Source organism: Bombus huntii, chromosome 4 (assembly GCF_024542735.1).
Source record: "Bombus huntii isolate Logan2020A chromosome 4, iyBomHunt1.1, whole genome shotgun sequence".
NCBI lineage: Eukaryota > Metazoa > Arthropoda > Insecta > Hymenoptera > Apidae > Bombus > Bombus huntii.
This window is the reverse complement of record NC_066241.1, coordinates 7670250-7696119: the sequence shown is the minus strand read 5'-3', so window position 1 is coordinate 7696119 and position 25870 is coordinate 7670250. Positions and strand designations below refer to the sequence as shown.

At 39.8% G+C, this 25870-nt stretch overlaps 1 protein-coding gene across 3 annotated transcripts in view; it reads left to right on the top strand.

Moving 5' to 3' along the window:
* LOC126865001 (protein sickie) overlaps positions 1 to 25870 on the top strand; it is a 192863-nt gene that overhangs the window by 6021 nt on the left and 160972 nt on the right. For 2 of the 3 annotated variants that reach the window (XM_050616996.1, XM_050616995.1), the window contains exon 1: positions 24454 to 25173. In XM_050616996.1, the coding sequence (XP_050472953.1) occupies positions 24469 to 25173 (705 nt within the window). In that variant the 5' untranslated portion in view covers positions 24454 to 24468. Of the gene's footprint in view, positions 1 to 4090; positions 4187 to 24453; positions 25174 to 25870 lie in introns of those variants that run through there. The other variant, XM_050616998.1, reaches the window with a different exon arrangement.

The window sequence follows — 25870 nt, the reverse complement described above, 5'->3', positions numbered from 1 at the left end:
TTTACCATTAACGCGTGATACCATCGTAGAACAAATTTTTGCATACGGATATCGGAAAAACGTTGGAACAACGAACCGTATAATATATTTTAATTGTCTGCAAAGTAAAGCTCCTAAGTATTAATAAAACGTGAGTGAGCAGCGGTTTTCTCCAATGTCCAGGATATGTATCCGGTGTGTGATTATAGCGGTGGGCATTGGTGTTGCGTTGTTCGTGACGCAGCGGTGTCGTTATAGGCAGGTGTGAGGAGGTCCATGGTTTCCACACATGGAAATAAATGCACTGCGTTAATACATACGTACGCACGAGTACACGGTAGTAGTGGGCAGAATGCGTGTGCGCACACGCGTGCGAAAACGCATAAATATACAAGAGAAACACGTTCACCTACACTATCGCGCGTCGGTGAACGACTAAGTGGGAACAATATAGTGTTCCATGGGGATGCATGGTGTGGCACAGAGCGTGGAATTGCCGAGGTGGGGACAGATCGATAGCAAAAGGGGCCTTCCAGACCTTATGGTGCCTCCTCCACCTCCTATTCCTCCTTCTCTTCCTGTTCGTTCTCTACCTTGTTCCGTTCTATGAAATTAACGTCCGTTTGTATCCTAGTTTTTCCAAGTTTCCAGAGCATTCTGCTCGATCGTGTTCGATCAGTGTGCAATCGAATGCCACTGTTAAATTACGTTCGCGTATAAAATTCACATACGATCTCGCGAATGGTACTATTTCTAGTCTGTTTGGCGAAATTTGAAGAAAATTAAACTCTTTTTACCGTAATTGTAAATATTGTATTACTAGAATTTCCAACGTTTACGCGTATTATATCTTTTAACGCCTAAATTTCATTCCTTGAGAACGTTTTGAAATTATTAAAGAGCAATTTTGCCAATTGTAGAAATCCTCAGATGTTTCCAAACGAAGTTAACTCTATCGATGGTTAATAGGAATGATAATTGCACGAGCTTATAGTTTTAAGAAAATAACGGTGTGACCGTTGGGTCTACAGGAGGTTACATGAGAAACGATCTGGTATCCAATGGCGTGCCAAGGGAACGGGGTTCGGATATAGTGATTAAAGCGATACTTCCGCTGGTCGTTATCGAGCCGCGAAGATAGCATCGCGGTTCTCGATCACTGTCAGGACGCGAACCCCCCCGACACCATACCAGAAAATCCCCATACCGATGTACTACTGTTATGGGAATCTCCTTAAATTCCAAACTTGGCTTCTTTGCCTCGCCGTTTGTTTGTCGGTGAACTTTCTAATTAATGTGAACACGCGTTATCTATTCGCGGTGTGTTTTACACGTTCTTAATCGATTTTTTATCGAGGGAAAGGAACAGGTAATTAGAACGTTGAGTTCGATATATTTTATCTTCTAGGAAAATTTACCATTGTAAAAAACGTTCATTAAATGATTGGATTGTTGACCTTATCGTAACAATGTAAATATGCGTACGCCAGCGATTTAAAGCAGAGGCGAATGTACATGTTGCAATAAACTCGTACGATTTCATGGCGTACGAGCAATTAAACTTGCCGAGGCCTTGATCACCTCTGTTAATGAGAATTGCACTCGAGACTGGAATATTTTACTTTCTACTGTTTTATTCCACCGGTCAATTGAGCGTAACGATGTTTCGGTATATCGCTACCATAATAATTAAGTATTTCTTTTGCAGAGACTAATTGGTTTCACGTTATTTTAATCGATCCGTATAATTGCACAGACCGTAATTAAGCAAGAGAGGTATTCATTCGCAATATCATATAAAAATCATACTTTATCTTATAAAAAGATCATATTTCTATTTATTTATAATCGTATTTACTCACTGTACTTACTGTAACTTCTCTATGTTGTTTATTGTTTGTCTAATACGTGTGTACTACGATCCACAAAACCATAAAATAGACGCCGTAACTAATCTTTCGACACGCTATTAGTCTATTTACGACGCTATAATATGTATCTGAAGTTGTACAACGCATCCAGGGGTGGTAAGACTGTGGAAACAACGAAGAGGAGGGGTGCAAACATACGAAGCACGTTCTCGTGCGCAAGAAGCGGAAGCTGATAGAGAGAGAGAGAGAGAGAGAGATAGAATGTATTAAAATATGAGAGTACTTGGTCAGCGGCCGCGTGTACGCGCGTTCAACAGTTCGAACATCGGAGTTTATGGTGTGCAGTATCATGGGAGGCAGGGTAGGCGGGTGTCGAGCCTCATTAGACAGCACGAGACCCCGTGCATCGTGAGGGGTTGCCGCATGGGACTCGATGGAAGTGCGTACGACGAACCGGAAACTAACGACGTTACCCCCTCTATCCTATCGACCTTTCTTTTGCGCTTACGTTTTCGATTCTTGTGTTCGATCGACAGATGTACATCATGGAAGAGAATCGTTTGTTTTAAGGGTTTACCCGTGAATCGACGCGCGGTCAAACACGATAAAAAGCGAATAATATAGCAGTCTTCGTCTGGTCTTCGTCTCTTTCTATTGGGAAATTTCAAGCGCCAACCAGACGAATGTTGTTATTTCTGTCTGTAATTTAAATACATCGCATTTAAATACATCGACGTTTGTAATTAAATAAAATCAAGATACGATTATATGAAAAATCATTTAAGAAGCTTCTTGTATTATCGATTAACGCATTCCTCTATTAATATTTTTGTTACTTCGACATTGGAAATATAATTTGGTATTCAGGCTTAGCGTATATAATGTCGCATATAGCGACGGACAGCATCCATAGAGAGCTTATGCGCGCTTATGCGCTCGAATATAATGTAAGAGATTTGGACGTAATATCGGAGGTTGTAAATAGGCGCGATAGCAAATTGGCGAGTTCATTTGTCGTGTATTAACGGTGTTTATACTCGCAGCCTGCGGGGACAACGCGATCGTCGTTAATCACGACAAATTCGCCGTGATTAATTATGCTTTTCGCTCGATTAGCTTTCCGTATCGCGAGAGTGCTCCCTCTGTCTCTTTCGGTTGTTGAATATTCGTCCTCTCCGATTTTTCTTCGTCTCTCTTTCTCTCTACGCGGTACTCCTCTCCCTATCCTTCTTCCTTAACCCCTGTTTTCCCTCTCTCTCTTTTGTCAACGAATAATCGGCGAACGCCGCGTTTTGTCGTCCAACGATCAGACCCTCGACGCTCGCGTTTCACCTCTGTTTTATTCCGAGTTGAAAGAGCGCGCGATGTTATCCTTGAACAAGACTTCAAGTATCGTAAAAGGCGCGGCTCTCTTTGATGATCCACGAACGATCGCGGCAAACCCAATTGCTTTCGTTATCGATCAGACTTTTGCAGGTTTAAGACCGTCGTTTGTTGGAGGCTCCTCTCTTTATAATTTACAATTTACGAGGTCTTCGGCAAGCTTAATCTCTTCGTCGTTATGCATCCTCATTGTTATGTCATGTTCTTTATCGCGTAACCAAATATTTGTTTTTTTACGTTTGATGTTGTTTTTCAATCAATTACATTCGCGAATATAGCACGGACGAAGAAATCGTGTTTTCGATGGAAACAACGAATACACGAAAGATAGTTGGCTACTCGAGCGATATATTCGATGGATTTTCGTTCTAGAAGAATATCAGGAAAACAAGGTGGTTCTCGAAAGAGACGAGAAACTTCGTCCCTTCGACCGGATGTGTCATTTGGTACCTGGGTCACGTAGCTCTTCGTATTGACAGGCCGACCAGCCAACCAGCCACCCTCTACCCTTCTCTCGTCTGCTCCGACTCTTGTTTCAGGCCTAGCTTTATCCAGATTCCGCGGAACAATTGCGTCCTCTTTTTGCTTTCGCAGGATAACGCAGAGGATTATTGCTCGTTCTACTTACTCTTATCACTAGTCGAGATTTTTATATTGTTTGAAATCTATGTTAAGAAAGAATCAAATGTGTGTGTGCGTATGTGAGTAAATTTGTAGACCACTTTATATTAATTTAGTATATAAGACATTTAAATATTTTGCTTAAATTTCCCCTGCTTCTACTTGTTCTACTAAATTTAACATTCGTTACGCGTATCAAAGCAGAGTAAGTAACGCTTAGTTCTGTTTGCTTACAGAGTATTTAGTGTAGCAGATATGGTACAGCGATGAGCCTGCAGGCACAGGCTCAAGCACAACGCTCTGCGAGGTACTCCCCTCAGGAGACCATCAAGGTAAGAAATTACGTTTATATCGACTTTTCTCCTAGCCATGTTCGCGATGGTAAAGTCAGAATGTCGAATATCACGACAAAGATTCAATCGTGTCAGTGCGACGTAAAATCCGGAGGATGAACAAGCTTGTCAGTCGATCGACACTTCGAAAAAGTAGAAATATCAGTTTAATCATCGAGATTAAAGAACATGTTTACGATTATTCCAGCCAAATTGGAAACAATAGCTCCGGCGCAAATTACATTCGTTTTCCTCGACGAGTTTTAACGTAATTAACACGAACACTCTGTTCGGTGGTTGGTATCGTCACTACGTTGACTACAATTCAGTCCTCTCCTCGTTCATCATTGGGGTTAATCCTGTACGTGTTCGAGTGTACGCGACCTTGTATTACTTCCTGCGTACTCTGAATTCTGGTTTGACGGAGCATCGGAGGGGAAAAGAGTTTGTAATTTCGTGGCTATAATTATTGGTGTGAACATGGAATTCCACGCTATTGTACGCTGCTGAGGAATTCGCAGAAAAATTTAGCGGACGCTCCAAAAATGTGGATCGTTTTGATCGATTTCAAACGACTTTCGAATACACCTCGAATAGTATTTGTCGTTTAAAATAGCGCGTAGAAATTAATTATCGAATCCGTGATTCTTTTTTTTTTCTCCTTTTTTTTTGTAGCTGTCCATTACCGGATTCCATTAGAAATTATCCATTTGTTTTGGAGACGAAATATTTAGTCTCCGTTTGCTGCGCACACGGAAGGTGGAATTTAACGGAATTAAGTTTCTTCTTTCCTACAGCTGTAACGCAATTAACAGAGGGATATTCTTATGCGATAATGTCTGGCCGTTAACTACGTTCCCATCCCTTTCTTAACGTTAATCTCCAGTCTAAACGGTTAATACCGTGCGCCCTTTATTTTAATTCTCCAGACTTACGGAAAAACTCTGTCTTTCTGCTGCTACTCACAGCAAACCAACATTTATATAATTGAAATTCTTCATCGTGATAACGCATCCATTGTTATTAAAATTAGGATTAGTGATAGAATTGCGAGCGAATATTATATCGTACAATATACTGCACATATTTGTCTATTAAATAAACTTGTAAACCGACTAATCGGATGAATAATAATAACCAATACACATACAACCCTTTAAATTGATATCAAACAGAGATGCATGGTAAGATATAAATTGCGCGCAAAAGTTGCCGATTATTATATGTTAAACCTTCATAGATTTACAATTAAGCCCGCATAGTGCCATTTTCTTTTATTTTACACGCTATACGACTGTTTATACGTGCAATATGTTACGAAGACTTTTATCGCTTTCCAACGGTGTACACGGCAAAGAGAGAGAGAGAGAGAGAGAGAGAGAGAGAGAGAGAGAGTGAAAGAGAAGGAAGAAAAAAAGGAGAGAACGCGGGAATTCTTCGCAATGGCATGGAGGTACCAAGCATAATTTTCCACATGAATGCACTGCCGACTCGTCGCTTTTTCCTAATGACTGTCTTAATTAATATCCACCTAGGCGCGGTTGCGTCGAGCTGTCTGTACGCGATCGCGACCTTGTCGTCCCCTCTTCGTACCACGGATAATTTTCCGCGCGAATGACCGAACTTCACTCTCGTTCGTCGTCGGCGAGCCGTTGGCCGTCCTCGCTGCTCTTTTTTCCACCTTCTGCGTTCGACGTCAGTCGGTGTCGAGGGCCTTTACACGACTCAAGCAGACCTCGTGCGGATGACAAAATGCTAAAATTGCCGCGCTTCCGTGACGCTGTTCTATCGCGCCATTCAAAGCGATTATCGATCTTTCGATAAATATTCCATTAAAATTAGAAGTTGGTCTCTGAACTTTGAACAATTGACTCGCATCTTTAGATTCGAAATTTTCACGATGTTCGTTGGACGAATTGTATCTGTGCTTCTTTGAGTATCAATCGCGTTTCGCGAGAGCGTGGTGAGCTTCGTCGTGGTTCATTGAAACATTCGCGAAACGCAGGAATAAAATGCAACGTATTATCAAAAGCACGATGGAAACTCGAAGAACTGGAAATATGTGTGTCGTTCATTTGCATCGTTAACGTTACTTAACGTACCGGACGTATGCTTGTAAACGAAAGAATATTTAGAGCATCGAAAGAAACAGGTTGTTGAGAGTACAAAACGGTGTATGGGAAGTACGAGCAAGCAGGGAATGTTTGCTCTCAGCTGTGTGCCAACTCGTTCGCTGCTTGTACGCTCTCAATACGCGTAACTGATTTCTGCCATGGAAAAGAAGCTAAACCCAGTTTACCTTAATTTATATCCGCAGAGTTATTCGTTAAAGATATCAAATAACGATTCGTAAGAATACCTTCGCGTTATTATAGTCTATGGGTTGGTAAAACAGTAAAGAAGAAACGTAAATTAATTTTTACGGAGTTTGAAAAATCAACGAACCTTTGAACGTATCACTTCTCTGTTAAACCGACGATACGATTCGTACATTCGATCGACGCGAGGATAAATCAAAAGAACGCTTTCAGTCGGCCCTCAAAATTGACAATTTTTTAGATACAGCGGCTACAGAAAGTATTTGCACGTGTCTTCCAATAAAGCGGTTTTTTCATCAGGATCCACGTTTCATTTTCGTAGTATGAAATTTTTGCAAATGTGTGAAAGTACTACTAAACGATACGAAATTTAATATACTCGGATCTGATTAATTAGTATATAAATACTACGATAAACACCATGATGAGCAAATACTTTTCTTAATCACTGTACGTCACTCTTCCGGTGATCTTAACGATAGGTCCATCTACCATACCAACCATAGGTCCATCGTACCGACGATAGATGCGAAAGTGAAACGAAATTATGGTCTCAGCGGATGTTCTTTTCCGGGAGACAAAAGCGTGTGGCTAACTGGTCTCAGCAAAGCTGCCGCTAAATGGTCGAGGTTTTCCAGCGGTGGTTTCGTTCCCTACTCCTCTCGGACGAGTGGTAAGCTACACAGACGAAGACGAAGAGATTTTGGGTGTCGAGTGAGCCACGCCCCGGCCATGAGGACGAGATGATACCATTTTGCAACCCTCTTGGTAGCTGGCTGAATCCCTCGGGACCACCTCCGTCCCTCCGTTGCGTAGATAATTAAAGATACAACGCCTACCTCTCGCAACACGCCGAAGAGAGGGCATTCTCTGCTGCAAGATCCGGCAACACTCGGAGGGTGAGAAAGCGCTAAATTGGCTTACGCGCGCAGAATCTTGCCATGCGTCATACAACGTGCCTTTACCGCGAAAACTTCTGCCTGGATGAAGATTCCACGTTGCGGCTTTCCCAAAATCCCTGTCGAATTTTCGCTGCCTCGGTCGATTATTTCTTTTGCTAAATTTACCGAAAAATACGTAGATGCGTACGACGAAGCTCTGTCTCTTCTTGCGACATAGAAACGGTTGGTAAAAGTGATCGCTGCCTTTCGAGGGGTTATCTGTACATTTTAGTATGCTGGGCTGTATTAAATCGACATGCTTTCTCGTCTGTTTCTGTTTCGTTCTATACGAAGGTTTTGCGAACTTAATTGACTCGTAGACAATTCAATTATTTTTTGAAAATTAACACGCGAAGTTCTCTTGGAAAATATTTACGTCAGAAATATCGATTTCTTAAAAGCGTTCGCACAACTTTATAGATTTGTCAGATATTGCTCATATCTCTGGATCAAATGAATCGCTCCCTTTTTTAGCTACGTTGTATTAAAGTACACCCTCCCAACCACTAAATAACATCAAAATCGGGAAATCAGGCAAATTATACTTATCTATACTGTAATCTTTATTTATTGAAAGTTAAGTCCTAGTTGAAAAGGAAAGAATCTGTAAAAATACTCAGATATTCACCGTTGTAACTTACAAACTGTTACCGATCACGAAAAATATCATCAAAATATATTTCAACAAAGCCCGTCTTTCTTGCAAGAGGTGTCCCTTTGTTCAAGTCTGTCAAGTATTCGTTCCATATCTACATGCGAAATGTCAGTAGACTATCGTCAGACTATCTATCGTACGCGAATATTGCCAGTTCCATAGTCTCAGAGGATAGGAAGAATATACGCTTAATGGAGAATGGAGAATGGAGAAACGCACCGTAAGATCTCGCGAGTGTCAACGTAAAAATTATTGCATAAGGGAGAGGAACGTGGGGTGAAAAGCCGACTTGGGGATGCGTACCTTGCCTCGTGTGAATGCCCTTCGAGCGTATTTGCACGGTCAGGCATCGATTAGCCATTCGAGGATCGACCTAACCATCGTTCCGGAATTGCCTCGATATCTCCGTGAATGCTTCTCTCAGGCACTCTGCCCCCGATGCGAGTTTCTCGCAACATATTGAGCACACACAGAACAGGAGGGTGGTTATCGTTGTAGCATCGATATCGCGAATACGACTCGAGATATCGTCATGAGACAATTTCATACGACTGTTCGTTTCGCTTCGATTAGAGTCGAGTTTTATTCCTGTGACCGCGCGGATCGTTCCACGACGAGACGCTCTCCTCGAATACGAGAATTCTCTAGAAGTAAAGTTTCATTTTCGGCTTCCAGTTTTCGTTCAACGCAACACTTAATAACCGTCGAGACAGAGTCTGCAGTCCTGTTACCAAAATTATTAACTAGCGGGCTATGGATTAAGTTGGAGCTGCTTCCAGAGGATCTACGAAGATATATTTAACCTCGTAGATGATAGGTCTTCCGATTATGGAATTTATGAATATCTTAGTCAACGTGCGTGAACATTTGTCGTCGAATTTTAACCGCTGATTATGGAAATTAAACACTTAGCGCTAGAATTATCGACGATTAAACGTATAAGACTTTGAATCAACTACAAAATAATACACTCGAGGCAAGCTTTTACCCATATACTATGTACAATACAATAATGACTAACACGTTTAATATTTTAGAAAAAGTCGTTCAAAATCCCGAAACTGCACCGTTGTAAATCTATGATATCGTTATGAAAAATTATAAATTGGTCATGTCGGGGCTAGTAGTTCTGGCGTTAAATTCTCGTCTGGCTGAATAAATATAAGACATGTTCTGTAATCTATGAAAACGATTTTTGAAGAAATGCGATTTATAGAACCATCTGAACGAAGGTTTGAGGTTATTTTTTAAATCGTGTACACAAAAGTAGGGAAGTTGAGGAGTGGTGAGATAAGGTGCTCCCCAAGTTTTTCGCGTTGCCGAATTTTCCGCGCCCATGCCCACGTGCCACGATAAGCCTTTAATCGAAGATTAATATTACCGGGGTTGTTTGGTAGAACCCCTGTCACGCATCGCGATTAAGGGCAGACCTTACGTGCCGTGAGCTATTCTTTCTCTCTTCTGCAGATTTCTTTCCACATTTGCCTTTCTTTACGTTTCTTTCGGCGTATCATAAATACGCAATATCCTTTCCTCATTTTCTAACCTTCATTTTCTTAAATTTTTATACATATGTTTCGTCCGAAAAGTTTCTTTCGTTTTATAAGGAAACAATGGACGCACAATATTTCTCGTTTTATATTATTTTATCGAATTACGTACGATCCATTTGGTTCTATCAAAATAAAGATCACAACGTTCGGCAGATTAGGTTTCATGTTTGTATAAAAATACGTCGTTGTAAACGACGTGTGTGTAAGAGAAGGATATTTTTCGAACTTAATACATATATCGGCTCATTCGTCGAAAGTTCTATCTGCCTGTTTTTAATCAGAAGTTTGACATGGAAAGAGAGAAAAGCATTATGAGTTCAACCATCAACGTATTGCTTTTAGATCTTTATCACAATTCCTGCTAATATACAGGGTGGTTGATAACTGGTGGTACAAGCGGAAAGGGGGTGATTCTACGCGAAAAAAGAAGTCGAAGATATAGAATAAAAATTTTTCGTTTGAGGCTTTGTTTTCGAGAAAATCGACTTTGAATTTTCACTGTAGATCGTTGTCTCGATGGAAAAATTAAAAAAAAATTAAAAAAAATTTTTATTCTATATTTTCGACTTCTTTTTTCGCGTAGAATCACCCCCTTTCCGCTTGTACCACCAGTTACCAACCACCCTGTAGATAATTTCAGGATCATTCTACTCGTGTCGTTTTAGTGACACGCGATCTTACTATCTTTTTCAATAAAAAACAAACAGTTCCTGAGCTAAGAAAATTTTCTTATCTTAAATGTTTTTTTTTTTTTTATTAAATGTATTTCGATGGCAGTTTCGTTTAAAGTGCCGATTTACAACGAGAAATAGTTGTCACGAAACTAGCACATTTCCTCTGGTAATTTGAATATCAGGCTCGTAGGAACGAGAGATATATAAGGAAATTCCGGTATCGCGATAGGTGAATAAAGGCGGTCGTAAATCAAAAGTCGATATTAATTGCCATATCAACACTAGGGAGACATGTTTACATATGCACCCCGGGTATTTCACTAATTATTCCCTTCTTAAATATCTCATAAATCATCGTGCAATTAGTGATAAGTACTTACGTGTAGAATTGTACGACGTATTTACGTGAAACTAGACACTGACTGTAGGACACGTAATGACACTATTACCATTAATGTGTACGTCCTTGAAATTTCGATCAAAGGCTTTTCGTGTCCCTAATATCACTCGTTATCGTATTACCTCCTCTAGGGGCCAAAGCATAAGAAGGAAATTGAACTCACATCGAACTAGTAGTTAAATAACGATCAAATATCGTGCACGAAAATCTTTCCGTGCGTATAACTTAATTTATACGTATAATTATGCGTGTGAAAATTTAATATACCTAAGTAATTCTCCAACGCTCGAAGATAAACGACAATCGTTTATAAAGCGAGGAGAAACGCATCGATTATGAATAATTAGTTGTTGCGAATAAAAAATATCGTCTCGCTTCGCTCGAACAGCTGAATAACAGATTCAGTTAATTTTAACTCGCAATGGAATTACTAAGTAAACTTTACCCATGAAACCTTCGAATCTTCCGAATTTGATCGTTCCATTACCCCCTCTCGACTTAGTCAAGGTTACGAAGTTCTAAACTTATCGCGCTATCGAGTCTTCTTTACCCCTTTACCCTGGCGCGCGGCACATTATTATGCATCCCCACGCTACCAAACTACAACTTTAATCATATTAAAACTAACGTCGGCCCCTTAACATGATAATATTATGAATATTACTCGGAATTAGGATAAACTTCGAAGTAGATCGAACATCAACCCTCCAATCTCTTTCGACAGATTCTTGTAACTTCTCGTTAAACGTATGTCTATCGGTACAACGTGATTTCTTTTGATTTCGAAGTTGTAAGAAAGCGTTGTTGATATATGGAACCTCGAAAGTTCTCCAACCTAAGCCCTCTTTCGCTCGCACTTTCCTCCTCGATTTCTTCCACTCTTTTCTGTTCTCACTTTCGTTGTCGTAAGAATTGAGAATCAATACCAGTGGAGTTTCTGCAACTTTACGCGAGGACTGCGGGGGAGGGGGAGGGGGTGGGACCACCCGTGCTTCTAGAATTCGGGGCAGGAGGGGGGGGTGTTTCCAGGATATTTATGTGACAGCAGCTGTAACGTTCCAACCCCAGGGCTCGTTGGCTGGTTGGCTCAGGCTGTTTCAAATTCTAAGCCCTAATACCGCTTCTTTGGGGTACCTCGGGAAATATCGCGGGCCAAAGCAAGAAAAAAGAAAGATTCCACGTGCTACTCACCCCAGCGTGACATTATTTTGCTAAGAATGTATTGGAGAACCGCATATTTCTAGCTCTTAGGGGGCCGTTAGTAAATCATCGTAGATAATTTCTGCCGCGATATATTAAACTTTGTCGTGATCCTGAAATTTACCGCAGTGATGTTATATTGCATCGTAAATAGAAATGATGCGACGACAATTTGACGAAAATTATTGCACGATACAAAGGAAAACTAGCGTCCTGAATAATTGTAATTCTAATATTTTACGTCGTAATGTACATTTAGGAAAACGATTATAAAATCTGTCTCGTAAATGAGGCGGAACGAGCGAAGTGTTATGTAGTTGTTATATACTGTCGATGTTCAGTGTACTTGTGTACTTTACGTACGACCTGTTCATAATTTTCAATTAAAAGTAATAGCAAAGATAATGGCGAACCCATGTATAGCGATATATTCGTAAAGGGAGAACAGCGCTTTGAGTCTCGATTGGGAAAATTTACTGTAAGTGTTTCGTATTCTATTTCACGCTTATAGAACCGACGCTTCTCAGTATTGTACAATAAGTTATTGTAATCTAAAAATCACATTTATCGAATTACCGATGAGATTGTATATCGACAATATCGTATGGACGCTCGTTACGATGGTCGAACAAGGAGAACAAGTAGTATAAGTTAATCTATAGTCAGACGTCCAACGATAAATCACCCATTGTCTATACTAGTAAGTAGAAAATATTGGCAATGAAAATAATTATCTACAACGGTAGTAATATCGTTTCATTTTGTCATCGTTCGAGATGAAACAAGAGGGGCAAAAAATGAGAGAATGTAGGGAATTAATAAAAAGCCAGGTTGTCGTTATCAACGGTTACACATACGCATGAATTATCGTATCGCTTTGTGCAACAGAAAGTAACGAGCAAAAAGCGGTCTGCGTGTAAATTCTCGAAAGTTTTGCTGGAAGGCGAAGGGAGAGCTAGTGAAGGCATGCGTGATACTATGTAACGTAAGGGTAGAGAGTCGAGAGGGGTATGAAAGGCAAAGGAAAGATAGTGGCCAGCCATAAAACCGAACGATACTGTCCTTTCCCATGTTATAACGAGTCTTCGATACTCGAGTTTCGTTTACCCACTTGTTCGCGTGTTAATGACCATTGAAGAACACGAAATGAAAAATTGAATATTAGTGGCAGATAAACACGCTACAGGATCAGGGATCAAGATCAATTAATTCTAGGCGGTTTCTGACGACGGCATCGACGTACACGTGCGTGAGCGCAATCTTGTTCAAACAATTAGTCTTTCTGCGAGACGTTGAAACGCACGGTTGTTCCTTTGAAATGCTCGTCGGAGGAAATGAGTGCGCGCATTTAGGCCGATAATATTCTTTCACCGATCTTACCATGCCGGAACGTTGACAATAAAATTATTATTCTATGAATTTGTTGTCGTTCAAATATTAAAGTTTATTGTATAAACTAAAATATGTTGAAATTCTTTTTCAAAATACATTATCCAACATCGACGAGAGCTTCGTTGACGGCTTTCGATGCTAAAGCGAGAAAAAAAGCGCTACAGGACGATTAATCTTGTCACGGTTAATTTCGTTTTAATTCGTCCGGCGATTCAACCGTAAATCAAACGGTATGTCTAGGTTCGTGATATCAAACGGGACGAAATTCGTCAACACCGGATCCGCGACTGCTAATGCGGTTTCCTCCGTCACAGGGAGCGGAAAGTGAAACGAAACGTCCTGGTGAATAAGCGAAACGAGAGAAAAAGCAAAAGCTGGCGACACGCGGAACGATCCCCTTGAAAGTTTAAAGTCAACTTTCGCTTTTCCAGCGTCGATCCGCTGGTAATGCCCTCCTGCTCGGCGTGCCGTTCTCCATTCCCCTATCTCCAGGAGTCAAGGTAATACTCGGCCGCAATAAACGCGGCTCACGGACTAAACTTTTCCTGGAACGGGACGCGCATGATCTAACAGCCACGTGGGAAAATCCGCCCCCTCGCTTCGTGCCGTTTCGTCGACGTGAAAACGCTGTATCGCGAGGGGGCGCATCGTTTTCTGCCGTTTCATAGAACAGGACCGTTTCCTCTTTTTCCCTCTTTTTTTTTATTCCTCTCTCGAGTACGTGACCGAGAATTCAGATGTGATTTCACTTTGGCACTAGGCTTAGGCGCTAACAGATCCTTTCAACCGATCCTTGTAATGTATTTTTTAGAAACTCGTCCAGTCTTATCTTCATCTGTTAACTATTATTTCATCGTATTTTAATATGGTAGATTATCGTTAAAATCTGTTACTTATTCGTTAATACGATTTATCTGATAATTAATCGAGTTTATGTGAACGTTGCGTCATAGATTTCTAGCTTGACAACGTCACGTGTCTGAGTCACCATTGTACTTCCTTTGCAGTATGCATATTATATTCGACCTACATTTCTATATGGATAGAGAAAGAACGATAGTTATGACAAAATTGCTTTCTGCCAGATGGTATTCTATGACGTGCTCCTTTTTTGGGAAACCCGCAGGTAGTTTGAACGTGGAGGGTGCGCGCGTGCGGGACAAAAGTTTCTCGGTGCTTCGAATTAATGGCAAATCCATAGTGGGAGCAGAGCGCGCGTAAGCTCGGTCCGACCTTGCCTCGCAAGCGCGATCTTCCGCTCGTGTTTAGTGCTTCGAAAGCTCCATCTCTCGAGATACGTCGGTAAACTACGTCGGAAACTTAACTCTCTTCTGCACGAGCGTAGCTTATCCATCGAGCTTTTGACCGTCGTCGATAAACGTGTTTCACATGGAATGATCATATTTTGAAATTACATGGTCCATAATAAAAATAGACTGCGAATGTTTACCCGAATTTATATTTTTAACAAGGTAACTAAACAGAGATTTGTTTCATCTGTTAAATATCGTAACGAGTTCTTTGATTGGGATATTTTATATACTTTTGGATATCATGCGCATCGTGTACATTTTTGCATCGTCGAATTTCCCATAATCGCGTAAAAGTTCGCAGTTTTACAATAAACAAAAGCAAATCAATTTCACAAAAATGTAACCACCATGTTTGCTTCGTTAAATCGAAACACGTTAATAATATTCGTTTGTCGCTATTACATACTTCATAACTAAATTACCCAAGATTTTATTATTATCATCGATCAATGAACTTTGAAGGAACAAAGTTTCTTGTGCAACAATCTGGTACCGGAGATCTACGGTCTTAAACACGTCAGCCTAATTATTCCGATCGTGATGTATCATTCTAATCACGTACAAAGGGTGCAGCCTGGAAGGCACGTCTCCTATTAAGGCTCGTTTGCCTCCCAGATTCAATTTACTCGTTCGATCACGGCAATATTGTAGTTGGAATTGTATAATATTCGATGCGTTTACGCGAGCAAAGCATGAGCTAAATGATGCATGCACGCGTGCACAGCTTAAGCTGATTCAAGGGGATGAGAAGGGGAGGGAATTGGCAAGCGATGCAGAGTATCACGGGGGATGCTTATTCCTGTGTGCAACACACGGGGGTGCAAGCTTAATCTTCGGACGAGCCAGGCGGGTAACCTATAACGGGATGTGTCGGGATTATAAGTTGTAAGCTCCGACCCGCGAAATCCCATTCGTTAATACACGAGCTTGTGGTCAACCCGCAAGTGGATCGAGATTTTTTGTTGTTCGACTAGCTCTCTTTTGCGTGCGAACCTCGGGGATTATCTTTATCGCGACAGCGTTGATGAAAGTATTAAGCAATTTTAATGATAAATTTCTCAGCGGCGTTTAATTCTTTAACCCTTAAACGCATGATCTTCTCCAAATGGATTGAACGTTTCTTGAATCGATCGAGTAACAATAAAATATTTTAAAAGGAATAACAATGATAAAAAAAAAATAAGACGAATAATAAAACAGATGGTTATACAAAATGATTATATGTACTTATATTATATTATGTGATTGTATAACAGCTAAGAGTAATTTGTTTCATGGATAGAGCTGGAAAATTAAGTTAACGCATTCAACCTTAGAGGGAAAGAAACGAATCCATGTCTAGCCGAAGAAGGGTTGGCTTATTCTCAAAAGTAATGATTTAAGACCTATTTGGCACGGATCGTTTATTTCCTGAAAACTCGAGGCCAGGAGGACTTTGTTTCAGTGGGGAGGTTTGATTCATTCTTGGAGTATGACTAGCTTCCTCAGTATGAGTCACGTTTTCAATTAAAAATTACTGTTCTGACATTATGGAGATTAAACCATCTTGTTAAATTTCTTTTTAATTAGAAAGAACATATTCCTTTCGTCATATAAAAAAAAAAAAAAAAAAAAATGATAACGAGCTACTGTTTGTTTCATGAATCTATTCGAGATATACTATGGTTTCTCATATTTGTGGATTACATTTTATGATGTTTCTGTCCCCGTGATCGGGGAATGGCAATGGACGTAGTTTGATGGAGGAGACCACGATGTTGGCGCTGAAGGTCCATTATGCTACCGCGATCCCTCGCAAAATCGACGTCAAAATATATCCCACGCAATCCTGCGTAGCATGAACCCTTCATTTTCAACGCTTAAGCGCACATACCGAATTTCCAATATTTTTCATTAAACTTATGCTTTGACCGATAATAATTACATATATACTACTATATCATCTAGGCTTTAAATAAAGAGAAATATAATTTGAAATCGTTAATCATACGACAAACAACATTTTACGAAATTAGAAGAAGACAATTGTTCATAAAACTAACGTTAAAACATTTTAAGATATTACGCGTTTATACATATAGTTAAAAATGCACCAACGCAATTTACAAAACGTGTCCGTATCGGTCTCCTATTTTTACGGTCCAGATGAAGAATTAGGGGATGTGTCTTGTGGTGACTGGTTCGTGGTATGGGGTTTCAAGACCCTGTTACGGCTGCCGGATAGACCGATGAGATTTTATCCAAATGATATTCATGAGCAGCGCGCATTACGCTACGAAAACAATAAGATGGAACCCGTCGGATAAGCAGAAGTATCTATTATCACTGACTCAACTAGCGATAACATACTTTTAAAACCGCATTCGAATACTGAAATTTCTTATTTGATCTTCCCTTGCGTTTTAATATATTTACATTTTGACATACTTTGATTGGAGCAAAATCTCATTAATTAAACACACGAAAGGAAAGGTAAAATATAAATATTTATTGCGTACATCTAATTGTGTATATCTATACGTATATACTCATTCTTTACATTTGATTTTCACGAACGTCATAACGAAATTCACACATCTCTTTTTCATCAGTTTTTGTTCTCGTTGATTAGAATCTCCATTATGCTCTGTCAAATAAAATTGTTTCTATTCCATTGCGCACTGCCAGATATAACAGTAAGCGTTTCTCTCAACACATGTTTGAACGAAAGGGTTTGTATAGCGGTAGACGGACGTGTCTTGTGGAATTCATAACAACGTATTGGTAAGAACGAGTGTTGCTCGTTGCAATATGGTACGATCATGCACCAACCCCGTAGCCGAATGTAATTAGTTTTTAGCCCCAAAGCTATGATAGGGGGCTGGACTAGGCGCCTAGGGTCCCATGGACTTTTCCATGTGCACCCACTTATACTCCTAGCGCCCGATCTAACGCTGGAGGGTGGTTGTGTGCCTAGGGGTGGTTTCAGTTTGCCCGAGGCACCCTCGGCAAGTGCATCTATTGTCTGAGTGCAAGAACCCAAAAATACGCTTATCTGTTTCATTGACGGCCGAGTCGAACTTCGTGATTCCTTTCAACGCCTCTGGTAGACGAGTTTTTACGTTCTTTCGCCTTTTTCTTTCGATTACTCGCGCTCTTACTGCTTCGGTATATAGAGTTTCTAGAGTGTGAAGCAAAGCGAATTAAAGTGATTGGATATCTGTATGTGATCGATACTGTGAGTTCTCTTTTTCAAAGGGAATTAAGAAGTCGAAGTTAGTGATGGACTAAATCTGCTTTGTAATTAAGTGAAACGTCGAATGGAATAAAAGTGAAAAGTAATTTACTTGATTATAAATATGACGGTGTTTCGGGATATCTTTCGTAGTAACTGTGATTACCGTGCTTGATAAGAATAAAGATGGGAAAGTGTCAGCAGAATTTCCGTTTTGATACGGATATCAAGTAATTAATGTGATTAAATTATTCCCTAACTACCGGTTACATATTTTTCCGTTCGTTTAATTTTGTTTCGAAGGTGCGATAACTTTGAGAAAGTTATAATGGCTATTCAAACGTTATGTTATTTATTTTTACACAGTTTCTCATTGAACATAAAATTACCTAAGCGTCATCAGAACTTCCGATTCGATACAGACATAAAATAAAGTAATACGTTAGTGATAATCAAATATGGAAAAAGATATTAACATGTCGTCAAAGAGAAGAACTTTCCACGTGGATTGGGATTCTCCCAGTCATGAAACCGGTACTGTAAAAAGGAGGCCCACGTCCTTGAATACATCGGTTCCGATCTCGAGCAATTGCTTTGAAAATGTAGAATATTACGAAGTAAAAGATTGTATTGGTGGTTACGGCCTAAGGCTTCTAAAATCGTTCGATAGCCGATTGCTAGGATATGAGAACGTCGTATCCGAATTCTTTTCAAGCAAGCGCAGATCAAACGAAATGGAAGATACCGCCATTAAAGATAATGGAAACGGTTTAGAGCACCCTCGTTCTTGCGCAACCCCTTGCGAGGGAGATACGCGTAGAAAGAACGAAGATGCTGAAAAATTTCAGGATTTGCCATCTAATATAAAATCTTTCAGCGAGGAACGAAATTTACCTTGCAACTGGATCGAAGAAACATTATCATGTTCGTATAATTCACATTTAGAGAATTCGAATGACACAACGAAAGAAGAAAGTACGGAATTTATTAGCAAAATAAGAAAGCACGTGGAAACTCAAGAAGACAGTGCCAATAAAATTAAAAGTATCAGAATGGAAGATTCTATTAATTCATTATTTGAATTAACCGTAACAAATGACATAGACGATTCAGGCCAAGAGTTGTCGAACGAAAGTTCGAAAGTTAATATAAAGAAGGATTTTGATTTGAAGTTATATCGAGAATCTTTCGAATGGAAATCAAAGGTATCGAAAGTTATGAAGGTTTCCGGAGCGAAGCGGAAGTTAGATACGATCAAGACAAAAAGTTTGATTCCAAAAGCAAGACCGAAGAAACAGATTTCGAATGGACGAGGTCTTGTAAATTCTAGTTCGGAAAGTTCGGGCATAGGTTCCCCTCTGTCGCCTTTATCGCCGTTAAAGGATACATCGACTAACGTAAAGGATATATCAGCAACTTCGATCAAGAGCAGTGGCAGCAAAAGTTCCGGATTCGGATCTCCAGATTCACCGTTGTCCCCGGAGAGTCAGAAATATACAGCGTTTTACTTGATTGAGGAGCAATTGGAAAAATTGCGAAACTGCCCTTGCGAGAAACGACAAGCTCGGGTAAACTTTTTCTTTTCTACAATTTACATATCAAGTATCGTTATTGTCGTTCATTAATTGTAATTAGAAACTGAGTAAATTCTAACCTTTATAAGATGTATGCTTGCAGTAGATACCTTGCAATTTCCATATTTACGTAATATACATCTTGGAATTTGTTTCAAAATATTGTCAATACAACATTCGCGATGTTATTATAAGGTTTCTGAAAGTTTTATATAACACAAATAGCATGTTCGTTAAAAGTTCCCCGTTAAAAATAGTCAAACGCTTCTATGAGTCACTATACCTACATGTATAGTTATACAATCGTAACAATATATTCCACGAAGTGAAGATCTACGAACGTTTAGCCAATTGTACGTCACGAAAAATCGGAAGGTCTAGTAATACTTACGGAGACAGCTATAAATCTTATGAGTCACGTTCCAGGGGCGAAGCAAGTCCCGTGGGTGTGCAACCACGTGGTGCAAAGGAATTACGTTCACCCTCTTTCGACGATGCGTTTCTCCACAAGCTACGGCGCGGCGCGATCATATGCGTGTAAAGCGTGCGTGCTTCTCATTCATGAGGATGGTTCCTCGCTAGCGTTAACCTTGCATTCCTGTTCCTTTCTGTTAGACCCTTCACGAGATCCGACATACCGTTCAAGCTTCCCATTAAAGAGAAAGGCTATTAGTGTTGTTATTTCTTACCGAGGGATGGCGACACTTCACACTTCGTAAATACGTATACGTTACACACTATCGGTCTAAGATATATTCGATAAAACAAAAAATAAATAAATTTGTTTGAGATTGCTTAAACGGTGTGCTAAATTAATTATATTTTATCAGACCCTTGCACATTTTCAATAACGTTTCAGTTATGAGAAGAAAATAAGTCGAATATGAGCTTACCTAAGCATATTGAATTCGAATCACGTATGGTTTCCCGCGAAATTAATATCTTCAAAATCGAATAGATCCTCGATACGGCGTCAGTAGTCGATAGAGATTGGTTTTCGTCGAGTATGGAAGGAAGCAATTCCCTCCTAAGACGTTTGTCCTGCTCGTAAGGAATTCGAATATCCTTCTTAGGTGAACCGAGCCCATCGACCATTTATTCCGCGTGGTTCACCACCCTCAGTCGCGAAACCACGTACGGGAGATATAACGCGGTTATACGTGCACCGTCCAAATGTGTCACGGCATTCTTTTTCTTTCGAGTGATATCGACTCTGTAGGCGAATCTCCTTCTTTTATTTCCTGTTTCGTATTTGTTGAGCCCTCGGGACGATTATAACTAAACCTTCGTGTGCCGGAGCAGAGACAGGTAAGATCAACTAGTCACGAGAGCTTTCTGTATAAGGGAATACATCTTTTTATTCGTACACTTTCAAACTTGTCACGAATGTTGTACCAGCTTGTGCAATGCTTTATCGTTTAAATTAATCATCAAGAGTTATTAAATTATTCTCGTTTTCTTCGCTACTAACGATAAGAAATGTATGTATTACATTGACGTAATCTTGTTTTATGCATCCTAACCTTTAACGTTTCTATCTATTTATGCAACAAATTTCTAACTTCGTCGATGCTAAAGATATCTGTACTAAAGAGATTTATTGATTTATATGAAATATTTATCCGGAATTTGAATATCATCAATTAAATTCCGAGCTATTTTTAATTTTCAGCTTGAAACAAAAGTCTGTTATAATTATGTATCTACTAAATAGAACGCCATCGGCTGCGCGCGCATTTCACATATATCTACATCTTTATCGAAAGTAACGTTTTGAACGAAACATTTTTATTTAACATTTTTTAATTACTTTTATATTTATATGTTCAAATATTAAGTTATCTTTTATATTTCCATAGTTCTTAATAATAATGTTACCGTTAACTGCTTTTTATCGTGTTTATCGTCATGTTATACATATAAGGTATCATTGTAGTTTGAACCAGTACAACAAAAATTCAGTTTAAATAAAATGATTTGGCAACGAAATTGCAATTGAAACGATAAAGGTATAATATCGCGTATATTATGCGTTCAACAAGTTGTAGAACGAGTATTACTAGACAAGTAGTTCACTGGATTGATCTAATGGGTTCATTAAGTATAACGTATAAAAACCAGTTAAATAATCGATGCTTCTATCGATGAAAGTTTCGATCGAACGAAAGCGAATGAGGATCGTATATGAGGGGTCCTTGTGTACAGAGGGATTCACTTTCATGTGGAAAAAGTGATTCGTAATAATCCCGAAGCCAGTGACATGGCAATAACGTTTTCCGTAAGCCACCCTTTGCGTAGTCGGAAGTTGGTAGCGGTTGTCATCGGCTTCTCGATAATTTCCATGTTTCTTCGACTGTGTAGGCAGTGCTTTCTAATCGAAATAATTGGGAGCCCCTGATCCAAAGGGCTAAGCCACAGGGTCGTTGGTCTGCGTTATTATATTGAATTCGTGGAAACGAGAAAGTAAGTCGCCGGGAAGGCCATTGAATGGGAAACTAGAAATCGGGAAGCAGACAAGCATAAGCTTGGTGTGGCTTTATTAATTATTTCGAGGGCTCTCTTTAATCACCCCTTCGCCACCATGTGGTATCGATTTTTTTTGTTTACTGATAAAAGAAACTTGCTATATTATAAACTTTTTTGTTATCATGAAATTTTTATAATACTTTTTCCTCGCTACTATTCGTCGTTAGTCCTGTAAAGTTTCTTCTAACAATACCCATTTTAATAAAAAATTTCATAACAAAGTGTTTGAATAAAAAATAGAGTGGACCTTTGATAAAACCATAAAGCCATAAAGTTCAAATTAATATTATTAATAACCTAATATTTAAAAAAAACTAATTAACAAACTTATAGTTTAATAAAGTAATATATCAATGATTAATAAACTAATACTTTATTGCGTGAAAATATCTTTATTTTTCTAATTCGTATTGAAATAACAACATTATCTCTGTCTATAAATCGTATTGGGTCGTACAGTTAAACCTACTCGCGTAACTAGGAAATCTGGTTAGATGGTCATGGGTTACTTATCATGCATCCAAAATCTTCTGGTGCGCTGAGCATTCGCTATCAATATGTAGATCCAGTCAGGGTTACGGTTTGCTTGCACTGTACCGACACTCGTCACGTTGTCGTACGAAGGGGGACTTCTTCGAGGGTGGAACGTTTTCATGTACCTTTTCCATACCGACGCCGATTCCACAGTCATCACCAGGAGACCAACAGCCTTCTCTTTTTTCTCGAGTGCTTTTATAATATTCACCCCCGTGTACACACGCCTCGCTTGTGATTTTTCTTGCTCGAACCCCTCTCGAAAATAGCACCGACGCGACGATCGGAGATCGGGGAAACCACCTTTCGATATTGACCCTTGAAGCTTTTGTCGGTCTCCTTATCGCGGTTTTTCCTCTCGCCAACAGGAACCGCGAAAAATAAGTATGTACCTAGACGTTTTAGAATGGTGCTTTCTTACAAGTATGTCGTCGATCTTTCGATTTCTTTAACAACTCGGTATAATAGAGGGACATCGTTGCGGTGCTTCTTATATGATAAAAAGAAAGAGCATACAGAGGAAAACGATTTCCAACGCTAGAATTTGTAATACATGGTAAATATTTAAATTATCTTTGCAGTTTAGAGATAAGAAAATATGAATTGGAAGAGCTTTGTTTTTACGCAATGTTTGCTAATATCATCGGGTAACACTTTTTCTTTTTGCATTGAAACGAATTTTTGAATTAATACGAACATAAAAGAGTAGGTTGTTTTAGAACCATTTATTTTAGTTAGTTTGATTTTAATAAACCAATTTTTTGAACTATTATAAGCTGAATGTTTTTTTTCGTTTCTCAAGGCGAACTATTAAATTCTGTACGTACGTATTACTTTTTGATATTCGTCAAATATACAGGGTGGTTGTTAACTGGTGGTACAAGCCGAAAGGGGAGATTCTACGCCAAAAAAGAAGTCGAAAATATAGAATAAAAATTTTTTTTTAATTTTTCCATCGAGACAACGATCTACAGTGAGATCCGTTATAACGTACCGCACGCGTATCGAGCGAAAGTTCAAAGTCGATTTTTTCGAAAACAAAGCCTCGAACGAAAAATTTTTATTCTATATTTTCGACTTCTTTTTTCGCGTAGAATCACCCGCTTTCCGCTTGTACCACCAGTTACCAACCACCCTGTATAGCAAAGCAAAATTGAAGCAAAATTAAAAGAGAATAAACACACGGATATGTAACTTCTACGTCATACAACGTATAGGGAATCGATGAGGCTATCGTATTCCCACGTTGTTCAAAGGAATTCGTAGTCAACTATTACCTGGCACGTGCGTGAAAATTCGGTAGAAAGGTGTCAAGTAACTTTGTAAAGTTACTGGTTGGAAATTTCGTGGCAGTGCCGTAAGTGAAATAATTGCGGCTTCTCGCCGCTTCTCATTTGGTCGCGCTTCGCCGTGCGAACATTGTTGTAGATTCGATGACGCGATGTGCGCCCGCGCACAAGCGCGCCACGGCTACGTCGTCCTGTGGCGCATCGGACGCTTTGAAACACCGTCAGTCCTGCCGAGGATCCTTCTAAGGGTGCTCGTTCTATACACTTGGAGGATCGTACGATATAATTTCCAAAAGACGGTTCGCGATTTCGTTCCTTCGTTACTCCTCCTTCGTGCACAGAAACGTTTTCCTAGGTCATTGTATAGTTCTCTCTTCTCTTTTTCGCGAAGTATGTCCATTTATATACATGAAACTGATAATTGATTCTCTTGGAGAACATCATCGATGAAATTTTTATAAATATAATTTATCGACCTTTATATGTGTGCAATATTATTTTTACACTTTCATAGAATAATCATGACACGCGTATACGTGAGATAGCAAGAGATAAAAAATTGTGTGAGTGAAGAATTAGAACGACAGCAGGGAAAAAGACGAATGGAACGTTCGAAAAAGCAAGCACAAAGTATCGATGATTTATCGGGAAATTTTCAGTGGTTCGAAACGATTTTTGCCACGTTGCAATGTGGTCACGATGTCCGGTGCATCAGGACTCAAGCCATCCGTGATATTACCTAGGAACAATAACGGCGCGAGGAGTAAAATTTGCAAATTGACTTCGCCGAAATCTCTGATATCGCCTTTAACTGGAAATTCGTCGAAGAAGTCGCAAGAATCCGCCACGGATTCTCCATCGTCCAGTCCCGCCAAGTCTTCCGTGTCGTCGACATCCCCACGTCGAAGTGTTCAAAGCGTGGAATCCAGTAAAAAGTCGCCTAAAAGATATTTGCAGCAGGAGGAGCGACAGCAAACGTCGCAGGTACAACCGTATTGTCCGAAAGCTTCTCCGAAACGTTCACCTAGAAGATACATATCTGTGTTTGAGGAAGATTTTCTACAAGACGAGATGGTTCTCGGCCTTCGTGTCTCTTCCACGGGTGGTGGAAACGAGCCAGGAATGTCGTTTTTAGAATTCGAGTCGCTTTACACGTTAGAAAAGGAGTTGATGCAATCGCGACAAGATGTAGGTCAAGTGGACGACAAGTGCATCTTTGGTGGGTGGTTTGGTAGACGAGGCCTTTACACCGAGCTACCAGAACCGCTGTACCAACAAGCGATCGCCGCGGCAACTACTACATCATCCCAGATCCCAACAGAGGGATTCAGCTTCGCACCTGGGTGGTCCCTGAATGTTGAACACTTCTATCAGTGGCAGAATCGGGGCAAAACTACGCAGCAGGTATTGAATTTTCCAAAATTCCATCGAAACGTTCTCGAGAAGACGCGATGTTAATACGAACGAGAAGAATGAACAGGCTGTACGATTTCATAAAATTAAAGACCAAAAGATTGATACACCACGTACGTACGATGTGAATAAATCTCATCCATATTCGATAAATCAATATCTTTGCTTCACATGTATGGAGTTATTTGATTGGTTTTAACATACTGTATATACTATCTAGATCATTTCTATCGCGTATCTTCTGGATTACTTGTATTTCATCGTTGCTAATTTTCCGGATAAGTAAATCTATGCGTATCTATACCTTATGGAAGAAGTTATAAAAGTATTTGGAAAACCGAAAGCTATAATTGACGCGGTTACCCGAATTCTGGAATTGGAAATGAGCTGTCAAGAGCACACGTCGTCGTTTGTCTCTTCGCCGGGCTAGAGGTTGATGCGCGAGATCCCGTTTGCTGTGGGTCGCGTTACGAATTAATTGAAAAACGAAAGCAATCTCGCCAAAGCTTGCCGTCAGTCGCGCACGAATTGCGAACTCGAATACATTTAACGCGAATCACTTCTCTCTTTTGTTATTCTATTTGTTCCTTTTGCCTCTCTGGCTGCGCGCTTAGTTATCCGTATTTATGCGTGACATTTTCCGTGTTTCCTCCTCGATTTCGATTCCGCGCGTTATTCGTCTCGTTTC